This window comes from Cetorhinus maximus, unplaced genomic scaffold (assembly GCF_964194155.1).
Source record: "Cetorhinus maximus unplaced genomic scaffold, sCetMax3.hap1.1 HAP1_SCAFFOLD_744, whole genome shotgun sequence".
NCBI classification, from domain to species: Eukaryota; Metazoa; Chordata; class Chondrichthyes; order Lamniformes; family Cetorhinidae; genus Cetorhinus; species Cetorhinus maximus.
Window position 1 is genome coordinate 150,349 of NW_027596686.1, and position 17,877 is coordinate 168,225.

A 17,877-nucleotide genomic window follows, 5' to 3' on the forward strand; every position below is an offset into this window, starting at 1 on the left:
GAATGTGTGTGTTCACTGAACACAGGAGTGTGAGTGTGTGTGTTCCCTAAACACGGGAGTTTGAGTGTGTGTGTTCCCTGAACACGGGAGTGTGTGTGTGTTCCCTGAACACGGGAGTGTGAGTGTTTGTGTTCCCTGAATCGGGAGTGTGAGTGTGTGAGTTCCCTGAACACGGGAGTGTGAGTGTGTGTGTTCCATGAATCGGGAGTGTGTGTGTGTGTGTTCCCTGAACACGGGAGTGTGATTGTGTGTTCCCTGAACATTGGAGTGTGAGTTTGTGTGTTCCCTGAACACGGGAGTGTGAGTCTGTGTGTTCCCTGAATCGGGAGTGTGAGTGTGTGTGTTCCCTGAATCGGGAGCATGAGTGTGTGTTCCCTGAATCGGGAGGGTGAGTGTGTGTGTTCCCTGAATCGGGAGTGTGAGTGTGTGTGTTCCATGAATCGGGAGTGTGAGAGTTTGTGTTCCTTGAACACAGGAGTGTGAGTGTGTGTGTTCCCTGTACACGGGAGTGAGTGTGTGTGTTCCCTGAACACGGGAGTGTGAGTGTGTGTGTTCCCTGAACACGAGAGGGTGAGTGTGTGTGTTCCCTGAATCGGGAGTGTGTGTGTGTGTGTTCCCTGAACACGGGAGTGTGAGTGTGTGTGTTCGCTGAATCGGGAGTGTGAGTGTGTGTGTTCGATGAATCGGGAGTGTGAGAGTTTGTGTTCCCTGAACACAGGAGTGTGAGTGTGTGTGTTCCCTGAACACGGGAGTGTGAGTGTTTGTGTTCCCTGAACACGGGAGTGTGAGTGTGTGTGTTCCCTGAACACGGGAGTGTGTGTATTTCCCTGAAAACGGGAGTGTGAGTGTTTGTGTTCCCTGCACACGGGAGTGTGAGTGTGTGTGTTCCCTGAACACAGGAGTGTGAGTGTGTGTGATCCCTGAAAACGGGTGTGTGATTGTGTGTGTTCCCTGAACACAGGAGTGTGAGTGTGTGAATTCCCTGAATCGGGAGCGTGAGTGTGTGTGTTCCCTGAATCAGGAGTGTGAGTGTGTGTTCCCTGAATCGGGAGTGTGAGTGTGTGTGTTCCCTGAACTCGGGAGTGTGAGTGTGTGTGTTCCCTGAATCGGGAGTGTGAGTGTGTGTGTTCCCTGTATCGGGAGTGTGAGTGTATGTGTTCCCTGAATCGGGAGTGTGAGTGTGTGTTCCCTGAATCGGGAATGTGTGTGTTCACTGAACACAGGAGAGTGAGTGTGTGTGTTCCCTAAACACGGGAGTTTGAGTGTGTGTGTTCCCTGAACACGGGAGTGTGTGTGTGTGTTCCCTGAACACGGGAGTGTGAGTGTTTGTGTTCCCTGAATCGGGAGTGTGAGTGTGTGAGTTCCCTGAACACGGGAGTGTGAGTGTGTGTGTTCCATGAATCGGGAGTGTGTGTGTGTGTGTTCCCTGAACACGGGAGTGTGAGTGTGTGTTCCCTGAACATTGGAGTGTGAGTTTGTGTGTTCCCTGAACACGGGAGTGTGAGTCTGTGTGTTCCCTGAATCGGGAGTGTGAGTGTGTGTGTTCCCTGAATCGGGAGCATGAGTGTGTGTTCCCTGAATCGGGAGTGTGAGTGTGTGTGTTCCCTGAATCGGGAGTGTGAGTGTGTGTGTTCCATGAATCGGGAGTGTGAGAGTTTGTGTTCCCTGAACACAGGAGTGTGAGTGTGTGTGTTCCCTGAACACGGGAGTGAGTGTGTGTTCCCTGAACACGGGAGTGTGAGTGTGTGTGTTCCCTGAACACGAGAGGGTGAGTGTGTGTGTTCCCTGAATCGGGAGTGTGTGTGTGTGTGTTCCCGGAACACGGGAGTGTGAGTGTGTGTGTTCGCTGAATCGGGAGTGTGAGTGTGTGTGTTCGATGAATCGGGAGTGTGAGAGTTTGTGTTCCCTGAACACAGGAGTGTGAGTGTGTGTGTTCCCTGAACATGGGAGTGTGAGTGTTTGTGTTCCCTGAACACGGGAGTGTGAGTGTGTGTTCCCTGAACACGGGAGTGTGTGTATTTCCCTGAACACGGGAGTGTGAGTGTTTGTGTTCCCTGCACACGGGAGTGTGAGTGTGTGTGTTTCCTGAATCGGGAGTGTATATATGTGTGTTCCCTGAACACGGGAGTGTGAGTGTGTGTGTTCCCTGAATCGGGAGTGTGAGTGTGTGTGTTCCCTGAATCGGGAGTGTGTCTGTGTGTTCACTGACCACAGGAGCGTGAGTGTGTGTTCCCAGAACACGGGAGTGTGAGTGTGTGTGTTCCCTGAACACAGGAGTGTGAGTGTGTGTGTTCCCTGATGACGGGAGTGTGAGTGTGTGTGTTCCCTGAACACGGGAATGTGTGTGTGTTCCCTGAACACGGGAGTGTGAGTGTTTGTGTTCCCTGAATCGGGAGTGTGAGTGTGTGTGTTCCCTGAACACGGGAGTGTGAGTGTGTGTGTTCCCTGAACACGGGAGTGTGAGTGTGTGTTCCCTGAATCGGGAGTGTGTGTGTGTTTGTTCCCTGAACACGGGAGTGTGAATGTTTGTGTTCCCTGAATCGGGAGTGTGAGTGTGTGTGTTCCCTGAACACGGGAGTGTGAGTGTGTGTGTTCCATGAATCGGGAGTGTGTGTGTGTGTGTTCCCTGAACACGGGAGTGTGAGTGTGTGTGTTCCCTGAACACGGGAGTGTGAACGTGTGTGTTCCCTGAACACGGGAGTGTGAGTGTGTGTGTTTCCTGAATCGGCAGTGTGAGTGTGTGTGTTCCCTGAATCGGGAGTGTGAGTGTGTGTGTTCCCTGAATGGGGAGCATGAGTGTGTGTTCCCTGAATCGGGAGTGTGAGTGTGTGTGTTCCCTGAATCGGGAGTGAAAGTGGGAGTGTGTGTGATCCCTGAATCGGGAGTGAGAGTGTGTGTGTTCCCTGAATCGTTAGTGTGAGTGTGTTTGCTCCCTGATCACGGGAGTGTGAGTGTGTGTGTTCACTGAATCGGGAGTGTGAGTGTGTGTTCCCTTAATTGGGAGTGTGAGTGTGTGTGTTCCCTGAACACGGGAGTGTGAGTGTGTGTGTTCCCTGAGTCGGGAGTGTGAGTGTGTGTGTTCCCTGAATCGGGAGTGTGAGTGTGTGTTCCCTGAATCGGGACTGTGAGTGTGTGTGTTCCCTGAATCGGGAGTGTGAGTGTGTGTGTTCCCTGAATCGGGAGTGTGTGTGTGTTCACTGAACACAGGAGTGTGAGTGTGTGTGTTCCCTGAATCGGGAATGTGAGTGAGTGTTACCAGAATCGTGAGTGTGAGTGTGTGTGTTCCCTGAACACGGGAGTGTGAGTGTGTGTGTTCCCTGAACACAGGAGTGTGAGTGTGTGTGATCCCTGAAAACGGGTGTGTGAGTGTGTGTGTTCCCTGAACACAGGAGCGAGAGTGTGTGTGTTCCCTGAATCGGGAGTGTGAGAATGTGTGTTCCCTGAACACGGGAGTGTGAGTGTGTGTGTTCCCTGAATCGGGAGTGTGAGTGTGTGTGTTCCCTGAATCGGGAGCATGAGTGTGTGTTCCCTGAATCGGGAGTGTGAGTGTGTGTGTTCCCTGAATCGGGAGTGTGAGTGTGTGTGTTCCCTGAATCGGGAGTGTGAGAGTTTGTGTTCCCTGAATTCAGGTGTGTGAGTGTGTGTGTTCCCTGAACACGGGAGTGAGTGTGTGTATTCCCTGAACACGGGAGTGTGAGTGTGTGTGTTCCCTGAACACGAGAGGGTGTGTGTGTTCCCTGAATCGGGAGTGTGTGTGTGTGTGTTCCCTGAACACGGGAGTGTGACTGTGTGTGTTCGCTGAATCGGGAGTGTGAGTGTGTGTGTTCGATGAATCGGGAGTGTGAGAGTTTGTGTTCCCTGAACACAGGAGTGTGAGTGTGTGTGTTCCCTGTACACGGGAGTGTGAGTGTTTGTGTTCCCTGAACACGGGAGTGTGAGTGTTTGTGTTCCCTGAACACGGGAGTGTGTGTATTTCCCTGAACACGGGAGTGTGAGTGTTTGTGTTCACTGCACACGGGAGTGTGAGTGTGTGTGTTACCTGAATCGGGAGTGTGAGTGTGTGTGTTCCCTGAATCGGGAGTGTGTGTGTTCACTGACCACAGGAGCGTGAGTGTGTGTTCCCAGAACACGGGAGTGTGAGTGTGTGTGTTCCCTGAACACAGGAGTGTGAGTGTGTGTGTTCCCTGATGACGGGAGTGTGAGTGTGTGTGTTCCCTGAACACGGGAGTGTGTGTGTGTTCCCTGAACACGGGAGTGTGAGTGTTTGTGTTCCCTGAATCGGGAGTGTGAGTGTGTGTGTTCCCTGAACACGGGAGTGTGAGTGTGTGTGTTCCCTGAACACGGGAGTGTGAGTGTGTGTGTTCCGTGAATCGGGAGTGTGTGTGTGTTTGTTCCCTGAACACGGGAGTGTGAGTGTTTGTGTTCCCTGTTTCGGGAGTGTGAGTGTGTGTGTTCCCTGAACACGGGAGTGTGAGTGTGTGTGTTCCATGAATCGGGAGTGTGTGTGTGTGTTCCCTGAACACGGGAGTGTGAGTGTGTGTGTTCCCTGAACACGGGAGTGTGAGCGTGTGTGTTCCCTGAACACGGGAGTGTGAGTGTGTGTGTTTCCTGAATCGGCAGTGTGAGTGTGTGTGTTCCCTGAATCGGCAGTGTGAGTGTGTGTGTTCCCTGAATGGGGAGCATGAGTGTGTGTTCCCTGAATCGGGAGTGTGAGTGTGTGTGTTCCCTGAATCGGGAGTGAAAGTGGGAGTGTGTGTGATCCCTGAATCGGGAGTGAGAGTGTGTGTGTTCCCTGAATCGGGAGTGTGAGTGTGTTTGTTCCCTGATCACGGGAGTGTGAGTGTGTGTGTTCACTGAATCGGGAGTGTGAGTGTGTGTTCCCTTAATTGGGAGTGTGAGTGTGTGTGTTCCCTGAACACGGGAGTGTGAGTGTGTGTCTTCCCTGAATCGGGAGTGTGAGTGTGTGTGTTCCCTGAACACGGGAGTGTGAGTGTGTTTGTTCCCTGAATCGGGAGTGTGAGTGAGTGTGCTCCCTGAACACAGGAGTGTGAGTGTGTGTTCCCTTAACACGGGAGTGTGAGTGTGTGTGTTCACTGAATCAGGAGTGTGAGTGTGTGTGTTCCCTTAATCGGGAGTGTGAGTGTGTGTGTTCCCTGAACACGGGAGTGTGAGTTTGTGTGTTCCCTGAATCGGGAGTGTGAGTGAGTGTGCTCCCTGAACACTGGAGTGTGAGTGTGTGTTCCCTTAACACAGGAGTGTGAGTGTGTGTTCCCTGAACACGGGAGTGTGAGTGTGTGTGTTCCCTGAACACGGGAGTTTGAGTGTGTGTGTTCCCTGAATCGGGAGTGTGAGTGTGTGTGATCCCTGAAAACGGGTTTGTGAGTGTGTGTTCCCTTAACACGGGAGTGTGAGTGTGTGTTCCCTGAACACGGGAGTGTGAGTGTGTGTGTTCCCTGAACACGGGAGTTTGAGTGTGTGTGTTCCCTGAATCGGGAGTGTGAGTGTGTGTGATCCCTGAAAACGGGTTTGTGAGTGTGTGTTCCCTGAACACAGGAGTGTGAGTGTGTGAGTTCCCTGAATCGGGAGTGTGAGTGTGTGTGTCCCCTGAATCAGGAGTGTGAGTGTGTGTGTTCCCTGTATCGGGAGTGTGAGAGTGTGTGTTCCCTGAACACGGGAGTGTGAGTGTGTGTGTTCCTTGAATCGGGAGTGTGAGTGTGTGTGTTACCTGAACTCGGGAGTGTCAGTGTGTGTGTTCCCTGAATCGGGAGTGTGAGTGTGTGTGTTCCCGAATCGGGAGTGTGAGTGTGTGTGTTCCCTGAATCGGGAGTGTGAGTGTGTGTTCCCTGAACACGGGAGTGTGAGTGTGTGTGTTCCCTGAATCGGGAGTGTGTGTGTGTGTTCCCTGAATCGGGAGTGTGAGTGTGTGTGTTCTCTGAATCGGGAGTGTGAGTGTGTGTGTTCCCTGAATCGGGACTGTGAGTGTGTGTGTTCCCTGAATCGGGACTGTGAGTGTGTGTGTTCCCTGAATCGGGAGTGTGAGTGTGTGTGTTCCCTGAATCGGGAGTGTGTGTGTGTTCACTGAACACAGGAGTGTGAGTGTGTGTGTTCCCTGAATCGGGAGTGTGAGTGAGTGTTACCAGAATCGTGAGTGTGAGTGTGTGTGTTCCCTCAACACGGGAGTGTGAGTGTGTGTGTTCCCTGAACACAGGAGTGTGAGTGTGTGTGATCCCTGAAAACGGGTGTGTGAGTGTGTGTGTTCCCTGAACACAGGAGCGTGAGTGTGTGAGTTCCCTGAATCGGGAGCGTGAGTGTGTGTGTTCCTTGAATCAGGAGTGTGAGTGTGTGTGTTCCCTGAATCGGGAGTGTGAGAGTGTGTGTTCCCTGAACACGGGAGTGTGAGTGTGTGTGTTCCTTGAATCGGGAGTGTGAGTGTGTGTGTTCCCTGAACATGGGAGTGTCAGTGTGTGTGTTCCCTGAATCGGGAGTGTGAGTGTGTGTGTTCCCTGAATCGGGAGTGTGAGTGTGTGTGTTCCCTGAATCGAGAGTGTGAGTGTGTGTGTTCCCTGAAGCGGGAGTGTGAGTGTGTGTGTTCCCTGATTCGGGAGTGTGAGTGTGTGTGTTCCCTGAATCGGGAGTGTGAGTGTGAGTGTGTGTGTTCCCTGAATCGGGAGTGTGAGTGTGTGTGTTCCCTGAATCGGGAGTGTGAGTGTGTGTGTTCCCTGAATCGGGAATGTGTGTGTGTTCACTGAACACAGGAGTGTGAGTGTTTGTGTTCCCTAAACACGGGAGTGTGAGTTTGTGTGTTCCCTGAACACGGGAGTGTGTGTGTGTGTTCCCTGAACACGGGAGTGTGAGTGTTTGTGTTCCCTGAATCGGGAGTGTGAGTGTGTGTGTTCCCTGAACACAGGAGTGTGAGTGTGTGTGTTCCATGAATCGGGAGTGTGTGTGTGTGTTCCCTGAACACGGGAGTGTGAGTGTGTGTGTTCCCTGAACACGGGAGTGTGAGTGTGTGTGTTCCCTGAACACGGGAGTGTGAGTGTGTGTGTTTCCTGAATCGGGAGTGTGTGTGTTCACTGACCACAGGAGCGTGAGTGTGTGTTCCCAGAACACGGGAGTGTGAGTGTGTGTGTTCCCTGAACACAGGAGTGTGAGTATGTGTGTTCCCTGATGACGGGAGTGTGAGTGTGTGTGTTCCCTGATCACGGGAGTTTGTGTGTGTGTGTTCCCTGAACACGGGAGTGTGAGTGTTTGTGTTCCCTGAATCGGGAGTGTGAGTGTGTGTGTTCCCTGAACACGGGAGTGTGAGTGTGTGTGTTCCCTGAACACGGGAGTGTGAGTCTGTGTGTTCCCTGAATCGGGAGTGTGTGTGTGTTTGTTCCCTGAACACGGGAGTGTGAGTGTTTGTGTTCCCTGAATCGGGAGTGTGAGTGTGTGTGTTCCCTGAACACGGGAGTGTGAGTGTGTGTGTTCCATGAATCGGGAGTGTGTGTGTGTTCCCTGAACACGGGAGTGTGAGTGTGTGTGTTCCCTGAACATGGGAGTGTGAGCGTATGTGTTCGCTGAACACGGGAGTGTGAGTGTGTGTGTTTCCTGAATCGGCAGTGTGTGTGTGTGTTCCCTGAATCGGCAGTGTGAGTGTGTGTGTTCCCTGAATGGGGAGCATGAATGTGTGTTCCCTCAATCGGGAGTGTGAGTGTGTGTGTTCCCTGAATCGGGAGTGAAAGTGGGAGTGTGTGTGATCCCTGAATCGGGAGTGAGAGTGTGTGTGTTCCCTGAATCGGGAGTGTGAGTGTGTTTGTTCCCTGAACACGGGAGTGTGAGTGTGTGTGTTCCCTGAATCGGGAGTGTGAGTGTGTGTGTTCCCTGAACACGGGAGTGTGAGTGTGTGTGTTCCCAGAATCGGGAGTGTGAGTGAGTGTGCTCCCTGAACACAGGAGTGTGAGTGTGTGTTCCCTTAACACGGGAGTGTGAGTGTGTGTGTTCACTGAATCAGGAGTGTGAGTGTTTGTGTTCCCTTAATCGGGAGTGTGAGTGTGTGTGTTCCCTGAACACGGGAGTGTGAGTGTGTGTGTTCCCTGAATCAGGAGTGTGAGTGAGTGTGCTCCCTGAACACTGGAGTGTGATTGTGTGTTCCCTTAAGACGGGAGTGTGAGTGTGTGTGTTCCCTGAACACGGGAGTGTGAGTGTGTGTGTTCCCTGAACACGGGAGTTTGAGTGTGTGTGTTCCCTGAATCGGGAGTGTGAGTGAGCGTTCCCAGAATCATGAGTGTCAGTGTGTGTGTTCCCTGAACACGGGAGTGTGAGTGTGTGTGTTCCCTGAACACAGGAGTGTGAGTGTGTGTGATCCCTGAAAACGGGTGTGTGCGCGTGTGTGTTCCCTGAACACAGGAGTGTGAGTGTGTGAGTTCCCTGAATCGGGAGCGTGAGTGTGTGAGTCCCCTGAATCAGGAGTGTGAGTGTGTGTTTTCCCTGTATCGGGGGTGTGAGAGTGTGTGTTCCCTGAATCGAGAGTGTGAGTGTGCGTGTTCCCTGAATAGGGAGTGTGTGTGTGTTCCCTGAATAGAGAGTGTGAGTGTGTGTGTTCCCTGCACACGGGAGTGTTAGTGCTTGTGTTCCCTGAACACGGGAGTGTGAGTGTCTGTGTTCCCTGAATCGGGAGTATGAGTGTGTGTGTTCCCTGAACACGGGAGTGTGAGTGTGTCTGTTCCCTGAATCGGGAGTGTGAGTGTGTGTGTTCCCTAAACTCGGGAGTGTGAGTGTGTGTGTTCCCTGCACACGGGAGTTTGAGTGTGTGTTCCCTGAATCGGGAGTGTGAGTTTGTGTGTTCCCTTATTCGGGAGTGTGAGTGTTTGTGTTCCCTGAATCGGGAGTGTGAGTGTGTGTGTTCCCTGAACAGGGGAGTGTAAGTGTGTGTGTTCCCTGAACATGGGAGTGTGAGTGTGTGTGTTCCCTGAATCGGGATTGTGATTGTGTGTGTTCCCTGAACACGGGAGTTTGAGTGTGTATGTTCCCTGAACACGGGAGTGTGAGTGTGTGTGTTCCCTGAACACGGGAGTGTGAGTGTGTGTGTTCCCTGAACACGGGAGTGTGAGTCTATTTGTTCCCTGATCACGGGAGTGTGAGTGTGTTTGTTCCCTGAACACAGAAGTGTGAGTGTGTGTGTTCCCTGAATCGGGAGTGTGAGTGTGTGTGTTCCCTGAATCGGGAGTATGAGTGTGTGTGTTCCCTTAATCGGGAGTGTGAGTGTGTGTTTTCCCTGAATCGAGAGTGTGAGTGTGCGTGTTCCGTCAATAGGGACTGTGAGTGTGTGTGTTCCCTGAATAGGGAGTCTGAGTGTGTGTGTTCCCTGAATACGGGAGTGTGAGTGTGTGTGTTTCCTGAACACGGGAGCGTGAGTGTCTGTGTTCCCTGAATCGGGAGCGTGAGTGTTTGTGTTCCCTGAATCGGGATTGTGAGTGTGTGTGTTCCCTGTATCGGGAGTGTGAGTGTGTGTGTTCCCTGAACACGGGAGTGTGAGTTTGTGTGTTCCCTGAACAGGGGAGTGTGATTGTGTGTGTTCCCTGAACACGGGAGTGTGAGTGTGTGTGTTCCCTGAATCGGGATTGTGAATGTGTATGTTCCCTGAACACTGGAGTGTGAGTGTGTATGTTCCCTGAACACGGGAGTGTGAGTGTGTGTGTTCCCTGAACACGGTAGTGTGAGTGTGTGTGTTCCCTGAACACTGGAGTGTGAGTCTGTTTGTTCCCTGATCACGGGAGTGTGAGTGTGTTTGTTCCCTGAACACAGGAGTGTGAGTGTGTGTGTTCCCTGAATCGGGAGTGTGAGTGTGTGTCTTCCCTGAACACGGGAGTGTGAGTGTGTGTGTTCCCTGAACACGGGAGTGTGAGTGTGTGTGTACCCTGAACATGGGAGTGTGAGCGTGTGTGTTCCCTGAACACGGGAGTCTGAGTGTGTGTGTTCCCTGAATCGGGAGTGTGAGTGAGTGTGCTCCCTGAACACTGGAGTGTGAGTGTGTGTTCCCTTAAGACGGGAGTGTGAGTGTGTGTGTTCCCTGAACACGGGAGTGTGAGTGTGTGTGTTCCCTGAACACGGGAGTTTGAGTGTGTGTGTTCCCTGAATCGGGAGTGTGAGTGAGCGTTCCCAGAATCATGAGTGTGAGTGTGTGTGTTCCCTGAACACGGGAGTGTGAGTGTGTGTGTTCCCTGAACACAGGAGTGTGAGTGTGTGTGATCCCTGAAAACGGGTGTGTGCGTGTGTGTGTTCCCTGAACACAGGAGTGTGAGTGTGTGAGTTCCCTGAATCGGGAGCGTGAGTGTGTGAGTCCCCTGAATCAGGAGTGTGAGTGTGTGTGTTCCCTGTATCGGGGGTGTGAGAGTGTGTGTTCCCTGAACACGGGAGTGTGAGTGTGTGTGTTCCTTGAATCGGGAGTGTGAGTGTGTGTGTTCCCTGATCACGGGAGTCTGAGTGTGTGTGTTCCCTGAATCGGGCTTGTGAGTGTGTGTGTTCCCTGAACACGGCAGTGTGAGTGTGTGTGTTCCCTGAATCGGGAGTTTGATTGTGTGTGTTCCCTGAATCGGGAGTGTGAGTGTGTGTGTTCCCTGAATCGGGAGTGTGAGTGTGTGTGTTCCATGAATCGGGAGTGTGAGTGTGTGTGTTCCCTGAATCGAGAGTGTGAGTGTGCGTGTTCCCTGAATAGGGAGTGTGTGTGTGTTCCCTGAATAGGGAGTGTGAGTGTGTGTGTTCCCTGCACACGGGAGTGTTAGTGCGTGTGTTCCCTGAACACGGGAGTGTGAGTGTCTGTGTTCCCTGAATCGGGAGTATGAGTGTGTGTGTTCCCTGAACACGGGAGTGTGAGTGTGTCTGTTCCCTGAATCGGGAGTGTGAGTGTGTGTGTTCCCTAAACTCGGGAGTGTGAGTGTGTGTGTTCCCTGCACACGGGAGTTTGAGTGTGTGTGTTCCCTGAATCGGGAGTGTGAGTTTGTGTGTTCCCTTATTCGGGAGTGTGAGTGTTTGTGTTCCCTGAATCGGGAGTGTGAGTGTGTGTGTTCCCTGAATCTTGAGTATGAGTGTGTGTGTTCCCTTAATCGGGAGTGTGAGTGTGTGTTTTCCCTGAATCGAGAGTGTGAGTGTGCGTGTTCCGTCAATAGGGACTGTGAGTGTGTGTGTTCCCTGAATAGGGAGTGTGAGTGTGTGTGTTCCCTGAATACGGGAGTGTGAGTGTGTGTGTTTCCTGAACACGGGAGCGTGAGTGTCTGTGTTCCCTGAATCGGGAGCGTGAGTGTTTGTGTTCCCTGAATCGGGATTGTGAGTGTGTGTGTTCCCTGTATCGGGAGTGTGAGTGTGTGTGTTCCCTGAACACGGGAGTGTGAGTTTGTGTGTTCCCTGAACTGGGGAGTGTGATTGTGTGTGTTCCCTGAACACGGGAGTGTGAGTGTGTGTGTTCCCTGAACACGGGAGTGTGAGTGTGTGTGTTCCCTGAACACGGTAGTGTGAGTGTGTGTGTTCCCTGAACACTGGAGTGTGAGTCTGTTTGTTCCCTGATCACGGGAGTGTGAGTGTGTTTGTTCCCTGAACACAGGAGTGTGAGTGTGTGTGTTCCCTGAATCGGGAGTGTGAGTGTGTGTCTTCCCTGAACACGGGAGTGTGAGTGTGTGTGTTCCCTGAACACGGGAGTGTGAGTGTGTGTGTACCCTGAACATGGGAGTGTGAGCGTGTGTGTTCCCTGAACACGGGAGTCTGAGTGTGTGTGTTCCCTGAATCGGGAGTGTGAGTGTGTGTGTTCCCTGAACATGGGAGTGTGAGTGTGTGTGTTTCCTGAATCGGGAGTGTGAGTGTGTGTGTTCCCTGAATCGGGAGTGTGAGTGTGTGTGTTCCCTGAACACGGGAGTGTGAGTGTGTGTGTTCCCTGAATCGGGAGTGTGAGTGTGTGTGTTCCCTGACCACTGGAGTGTGAGTGTGTGTTTTCCCTGAACTCGGGAGTGTGTGTGTGTGTATTCCCTTGTATAAAACACTCTTTCGGCTTCATTTGGGAGTGTGAGTGCCACACTTTAGGAAGTTGGTGAAGACATTATAGAGAGGTGCGGAATAAGTTAACGAGAATGTTTCCATGGATGAGGAACTTCAGTTATTTAGAAAGATTGTAGAAGTTGGGTCTGCTCTCCTCGGAGAAGAGAAGGTCAGGAGGTGAATTGTTGGCATTGTTCAAAATCATGAGGGGTCCGGTCAGAGCAGATAGGGAGAAATGTTCCCGTTGGTGGGAGGATTGGGAATGGGATGAGCACAGATTTAAGATGGTTGGCAAAGCAGCGATGGAGATACGAGTAGAAACTTTCTCATGCAGCGAGTGGTCAGGGTCTGGATCGTGCTGCCCGAGAGCGTGGTGGAGGCAGGTTCCATCGAGGCTTTCGAGACGGGGGGTTAGGCCGTTATTTGGAAAAGGAAAGGCCCACAGGAAGTAGCTGAGGGAGAGGCACTAGGTCAATTGCTCCTACTGAGAACCGGTGCAGGGAAAGTGGGCCGAATGGCAATTCTACGATTCTGTGAAAAGCGACCACAAATCTTTTTTTGGAGGATTTGAATCGATCGACTCCAAGTTTTGCTCGTCGCAAGTCAGGAGAGAGAACGTTTACTCGGTGCCCCCACCCCACCCAGTGTCCATCTGCGGCTCAGTGGGAAGCCCTCTCACCTTGGAGTCTGAGAGTTGAGGGTTCAAGTCCCTCTCCAGCGACCTGAGTGTTCGCACCTGGACTGATAGCCCCACTAACGCTGCTTCGTTGCCTTTTCAAGGTGTGCCTACCTTCAGACTGTGAAATCAGCAGCGGAAATAAACCACTACGTCCGCAGCTACGTTGGGTTCCGTGGAGTTACGGTAAGGGTTTTTGTCAAAGGAGGGGAGGAGGCCATTCAGCCCCTCGCGCCTGTCGTTGGCTTGGTTCGCGACAGCGGTCAGCTCCGCCGCTGACAGACGAGACCTCTACCGCCTAGCAGGACATGGGCAGCAGACCCAGGGGGGAACACCGCCACCTGGAAGTTCCCCTCCAAGCCCCTCGCCACCCTGACTTGGACCTATACCGCCGCCGGGCCATAACCCGGGAACCTCCTACCGATCGACGCTATAGGGGCGCTCTCTGCGCACAGGACGCGGGAAGGGGAGGAGGCCATTCAGCCCCTTGAGCCTGTTCTGCCGTGCGTGCGAAGTCACGGCTGACCTGCGGTCTAACCCCACTGACCCGCCTTTTCCCCATAACTCCACAGGACAACAGAAGCCTGCCAGAACTCCAGATTAAAAATGAACAGTTGACCCAGCGCCAATTGCTGTTTGCTTAGTAATCCAGAGGCCCGGGCAGATGTCCTGGGGACGTGGGTCTAAACCCAACCACAGCAGCTGGTGCAATATAAATAAATCTGGAATTGAAAACTAGTCTCGGAGATGGTGATTGTCAATTACTGTTAAAAAAAAACCCCATCTGGTTCACCAATTCCCACTAGGGAAGTTAAATCTGCCGTCCTTACCCGGCCTGGCCTTACATGTGACTCCAGACCCACAGCCCACGGGGTTGACTCTTAACCGCCCCTCGGAAGCGGTGTGGCAAGCCCACTCAGTTCAAGGGCAATTGGGGGATGGGCAACAAGAGCTGGCCTTGCCGCACACCCCGCGAAGGAAAAAAAGTCACCAGCCCGCTTTCCCTTTGCATCCGCATTTGAATTTTATTCACGCCTGTCTCGTTCAAAACTTAATGTCGAGTCTTGTTTCAACCAATGTGGATAGGGGGTGCACAGTTTCTCTAGCCCCCTCCCCACTACTCAATCTGCCGCACCTTTAGTTTAAGCGTTTAATTCGCGCATCAAAATGGCCAATTATTCACCTACACTATTGTTAGACGCAGCAGAAAGGAAACTTTAACCAGGTTTCTTTCAATAAACTCAGAATGATTAATTTATTGTCAAACAAATCTTCCTTTTTAAAACAGGCTGCAAGAACTGGTTGACACACAATTTGTAAGTTGGAAGTGTAACTATCTATCCCTTTTAACATTCCCCAACACACACACACAAAAAAAGGACAAACAAATAAGGTCTCTGCAGAGATGGGCGTTTGAAGAAAAAGCTTTTAAAAAAAACAGGATGAAGCTCACATGATTTTGATGCTGTCAACCTGGTTCTCCCTTGTGTAAGGCTGGGGCACTGGTCGCAGTAGATGTCTGGAGGTTCTCATCCACGGAGCTTCGGCGTGGAGGAAAACAGAGCTCGATCAATCCCTCTCGTCTCAGCCCCTCGGGGCAAGCTCCCCTGAGAGGGGAGGATTCCCAGCCGGATGCTGATCACCACACTGGATTTCAGGGCAAGGCAAAGGAAATCGGGGAGATGGGCAGCTTTTCCCTCCCTCAGTCTGTTCCCAACTGAGTTGAAGGAAAAAAAGCAAAGGCCAAAATGTAAACCTGCTCGTCACCAAGTGATTTCCAAAAAAAAATAATCACCAGGGTCTTCGCCTCTGCCTTTTCCCCCTCACCCCCAAGCCATTAAAGTAATTATAGTTCAAATAAACAAACAGCTCTCCTCCTCTAGTGCTGTGCTGGTCAGGCGATCTCACAGAATAAGGCGCGTGTTTGTTCGCATTCCAAGGTGAAGGTGTGACCTTCTTAAAAAAGAAAAATCCCAAGTCTTCAAGTAATGCCAGGTCCTTCCACATTCTAAAAAGAAGTGATCGCTCGTTCTTGTAGACATGGGTCAATCTTCCGCCCACACCTTTTCACGGCCCAGGTGGTTATGCAGATTGAGCTCCGCCAGGAATATATTTTTCACCTGCGGCAAACCCGTTACCAACGCCTGACGCTCAGATTTATTGTAAGTTATTGAGGGGCACCGACGGGGCGGTTAGAGAGGTACAGGTCACTTAGGTAGGGTCCAAGTTGCTGTGCAATGTACACCTTTTACATGCGCGTTGTGGTCTGGAGCTATGGACAGTGATGGTAGAGGCTCCAATGGGCTCCCCATCACACGGCTGACCAGGAATCTCTCCGGCTGTCACCCCCTGCCCTTGGCGTGTGTCGGAAGGATGTTCAGGTTGACACTGACCCTGTTTAGTCGCGCTATGAGCGCACTTTCCTTGCCCATCAGGTCCTGGAGTGGGACGTGAACCCAGGTTAGCTGATTTAGGAGGAGGGAGGCCACAGCACCTCCTACATGACACTGGCACCACCCTCTGTACCTGAACTGCTTGGATACGTGCCCCACCTGTGTCAGTAACACCCGCCCTAGACACCATAGCGTTTGTTAGTCGGGCCCAATGAAGATTCAGCAGCTAAAGGGAAGCCAAGAATGCGATTGAGCAATAATAATGTTGAGAAAGATTTCAGAAGATTCCTGTTCGAAAATATACCCATTGATGGTTCCTGTTTCTGCAGGCTGCACATTTTCTAACCAATTCGTCTTCTGAGGATGTTTACAGCAAGGAATCGGATTCCTGTAAGTTCATTTGGCTGCTCTTCTGACCCTTTGGCGCTTTTCCTTCTCCGTGTGTGTGTCTGTGTGTGTGTGTGTGTGTGTCTGTGTGTGTGTGTCTGTGTGTCTGTGTGCATGTGTGTGTGTGTCTGTGTGTGTGTGTGTGTGTGCGTGTGTGTGTGTGTGTCTGTGTGTGTGTGTCTGTGTGTCTGTGTGCATGTGTGTGTGTGTCTGTGTGCGTGTGTGTGTCTGTGTGTGTGTGTCTGTGTGCGTGTGTCTGTGTGTGTGTGTGTCTGTGTGCGTGTGTGTGTGTCTGTGTGTCTGTGTGCGTGTGTCTGTGTGTCTGTGTGCATGTGTGTGTGTGTCTGTGTGCGTGTGTGTGTCTGTGTGTGTGTGTCTGTGTGCGTGTGTGTGTGTGTGTGTCTGCGTGTCTGTGTGTGTGTGTCTGTGTGTCTGAGTGTCTGAGTGTGTGTGTCTGTGTGTCTGTGTGCGTGTGTGTGTGTATGTGTGTGTGTGTCTGTGTCTGTGTGTCTGTGTGTGTGCGCGCACATGTATGTGTGTGTGTATGTGTGTGTGTTTGTGTCTGTGTGTGTGTGTGTGCGTGTGTATGTGTGTGCGTGTGTATGTGTGTGTGTCTGTGTGTGTATGTGTGTGTGTGTATGTGTGCGTGTGTGTGTATGTGTGTGTGTGTCTGTGTCTGTGTGTCTGTGTGTGTGCGCGCACATGTATGTGTGTGTGTATGTGTGTGTTTGTGTCTGTGTGTGTGTGTGTGCATGTGTATGTGTGTGTGTGTGCATGTGTGTGTGTCTGTGTGTGTATGTGTGTATGTGTGTGTGTGTATGTGTGCGTGTGTCTGTATGTGTGTATGTGTGTGTGTGTGTGTGTGTGTGTATGTGTGTGTGTATGTGTGCGTGTGTCTGTATGTGTGTGTGTGTGTGAGAGCTGACAAGGTACATTCTTTAACAGGGATGCAGCCTTGGTGAATTCCTGCAGTGCATCTTGTAGATGGTACACACACTGCTGCTACTGTGCGTCGGTGGTGGAGGGAGTGAATGTTTGTGGATGTGGGTCATCTTTATCAAATCTTCCTCAATCTCCTTTGCTCTCAAAACAACTCCGGCCTCTCGAGTCTAACCCTGTCTCATCCCTGGACCCATTCTGGGTAAATCTCCTCCGCACCCTCTCAAGGACCCTCACATCCTTCCCAAAGCGTGGTGGCCAGGACTGTGGGTTGAGAGGAGATTTGAGGGAGGGGTTCAAAATCGCGAGGGGCCTGGACGGAGTGGATGGAAGGTGGTGGGGGGGGTCAAGAACCAGAGGGACACGGATTTAAGGCGATTGGCGAAAGGAGCAATGGGGAGACAGGAGGAGGAACTTGTTCACGCGGCGAGCGGTTAGGATCTGGAATGCGCTGCCCGAGAGTGGGGGGTGGGGGGTGGGTGGATGGGTGGAGGCAGGTTCAACCGAGGCTCTCGAGAGGGAATTGGAGAATTATTCGAAGAGGAACAGAAATTGCGGGGCTAACGAGGGAAAGGCCGGGGAGTCGGATGAGCCGAATTGCTCTTGGAGAGAGCTGGCGCGGACACGGTGAGCTGAATGGCCTCCTTCTGTGCCTTTCATGATGGTGATAATCGCGTCTGTGCGTCTGGCGAGTTCCGTCCCCCTGCTGTCGGTCCTCTTTATTTGCGCGCGGGATCTTCCTGTGCTCACGCAACATTCCTGTCTTGGGTCGCCTCGCTAGGGCCGGACGGGGAAGGCAATTGGAACGTATTCGCGGACGAGAAAACCCGGCTGGAGTCATTCCACACCTGGCCACCAGATGTCAGCGCAAGCCCAGCCGAGCTCGCGGAGGCCGGGTTTTTCTATCAAGGTTAGTCCGGGCCGATTGGCACAACCCGAGCGTCAAGGTGGCAACCTGGGGCAGTAGGGAGAGAGAGAGAGAGAGACTGGCATTTCTATAGCACCTCTCACAACCTCCGGGTGCCCCCCCCCGAGCCGCTGCCGAAGTGTTGTCGCTGTTGCCGGGTAGGAAACGCGGCATGCCCATTTGCGCACAGCAAGATCCCACCAAACGGCCCGGATCGTTACTTTGGCGATGTTGCTCGGGGTGGGGGGGGGTGGGGGTGGGGGTAAACGTTGGCCCGAGGACACCGGGGAGAGGCTCCCCCCTCCTCTTCTTCAAAACAAGCGGCCGCGGGACCTTTGACACGCACCTGAGGCCCTGAGGTGGGGGGACGCGGACGTGGCCTCGGGGTTTAGGCCTCGCCTGAAAGACGGCACCTCCAACAGTGCGGCACTCCCTCGGTACCACGCGGCGTCTCCAGCCGGGATTTTAGTGGGCCCTGGTGTTGGATGGGGGGGTGGGGGGGGAGGGACTTGGACTTAGAGGTGGGCGGCAGCTGCCAACCTTACCCTGAGACTGTGTCCCAGCCCCCC

General features: G+C 52.5%; 1 protein-coding gene across 1 annotated transcript in view; it reads left to right on the forward strand.

Annotated features, from left to right (window-relative positions):
* The window catches only part of LOC144674654 (baculoviral IAP repeat-containing protein 1-like), a gene marked incomplete at its 3' end in the record, with an annotated part of 92,352 nt that overhangs the window by 60,363 nt on the left and 14,112 nt on the right, over positions 1–17,877 (forward strand). The window contains exons 3-5 of the mRNA XM_078535908.1: positions 12,787–12,868; positions 15,405–15,465; positions 17,183–17,311. Of these exons, the coding sequence (XP_078392034.1) occupies positions 12,787–12,868; positions 15,405–15,465; positions 17,183–17,311 (272 nt within the window). The remainder of the gene's footprint in view (positions 1–12,786; positions 12,869–15,404; positions 15,466–17,182; positions 17,312–17,877) is intronic.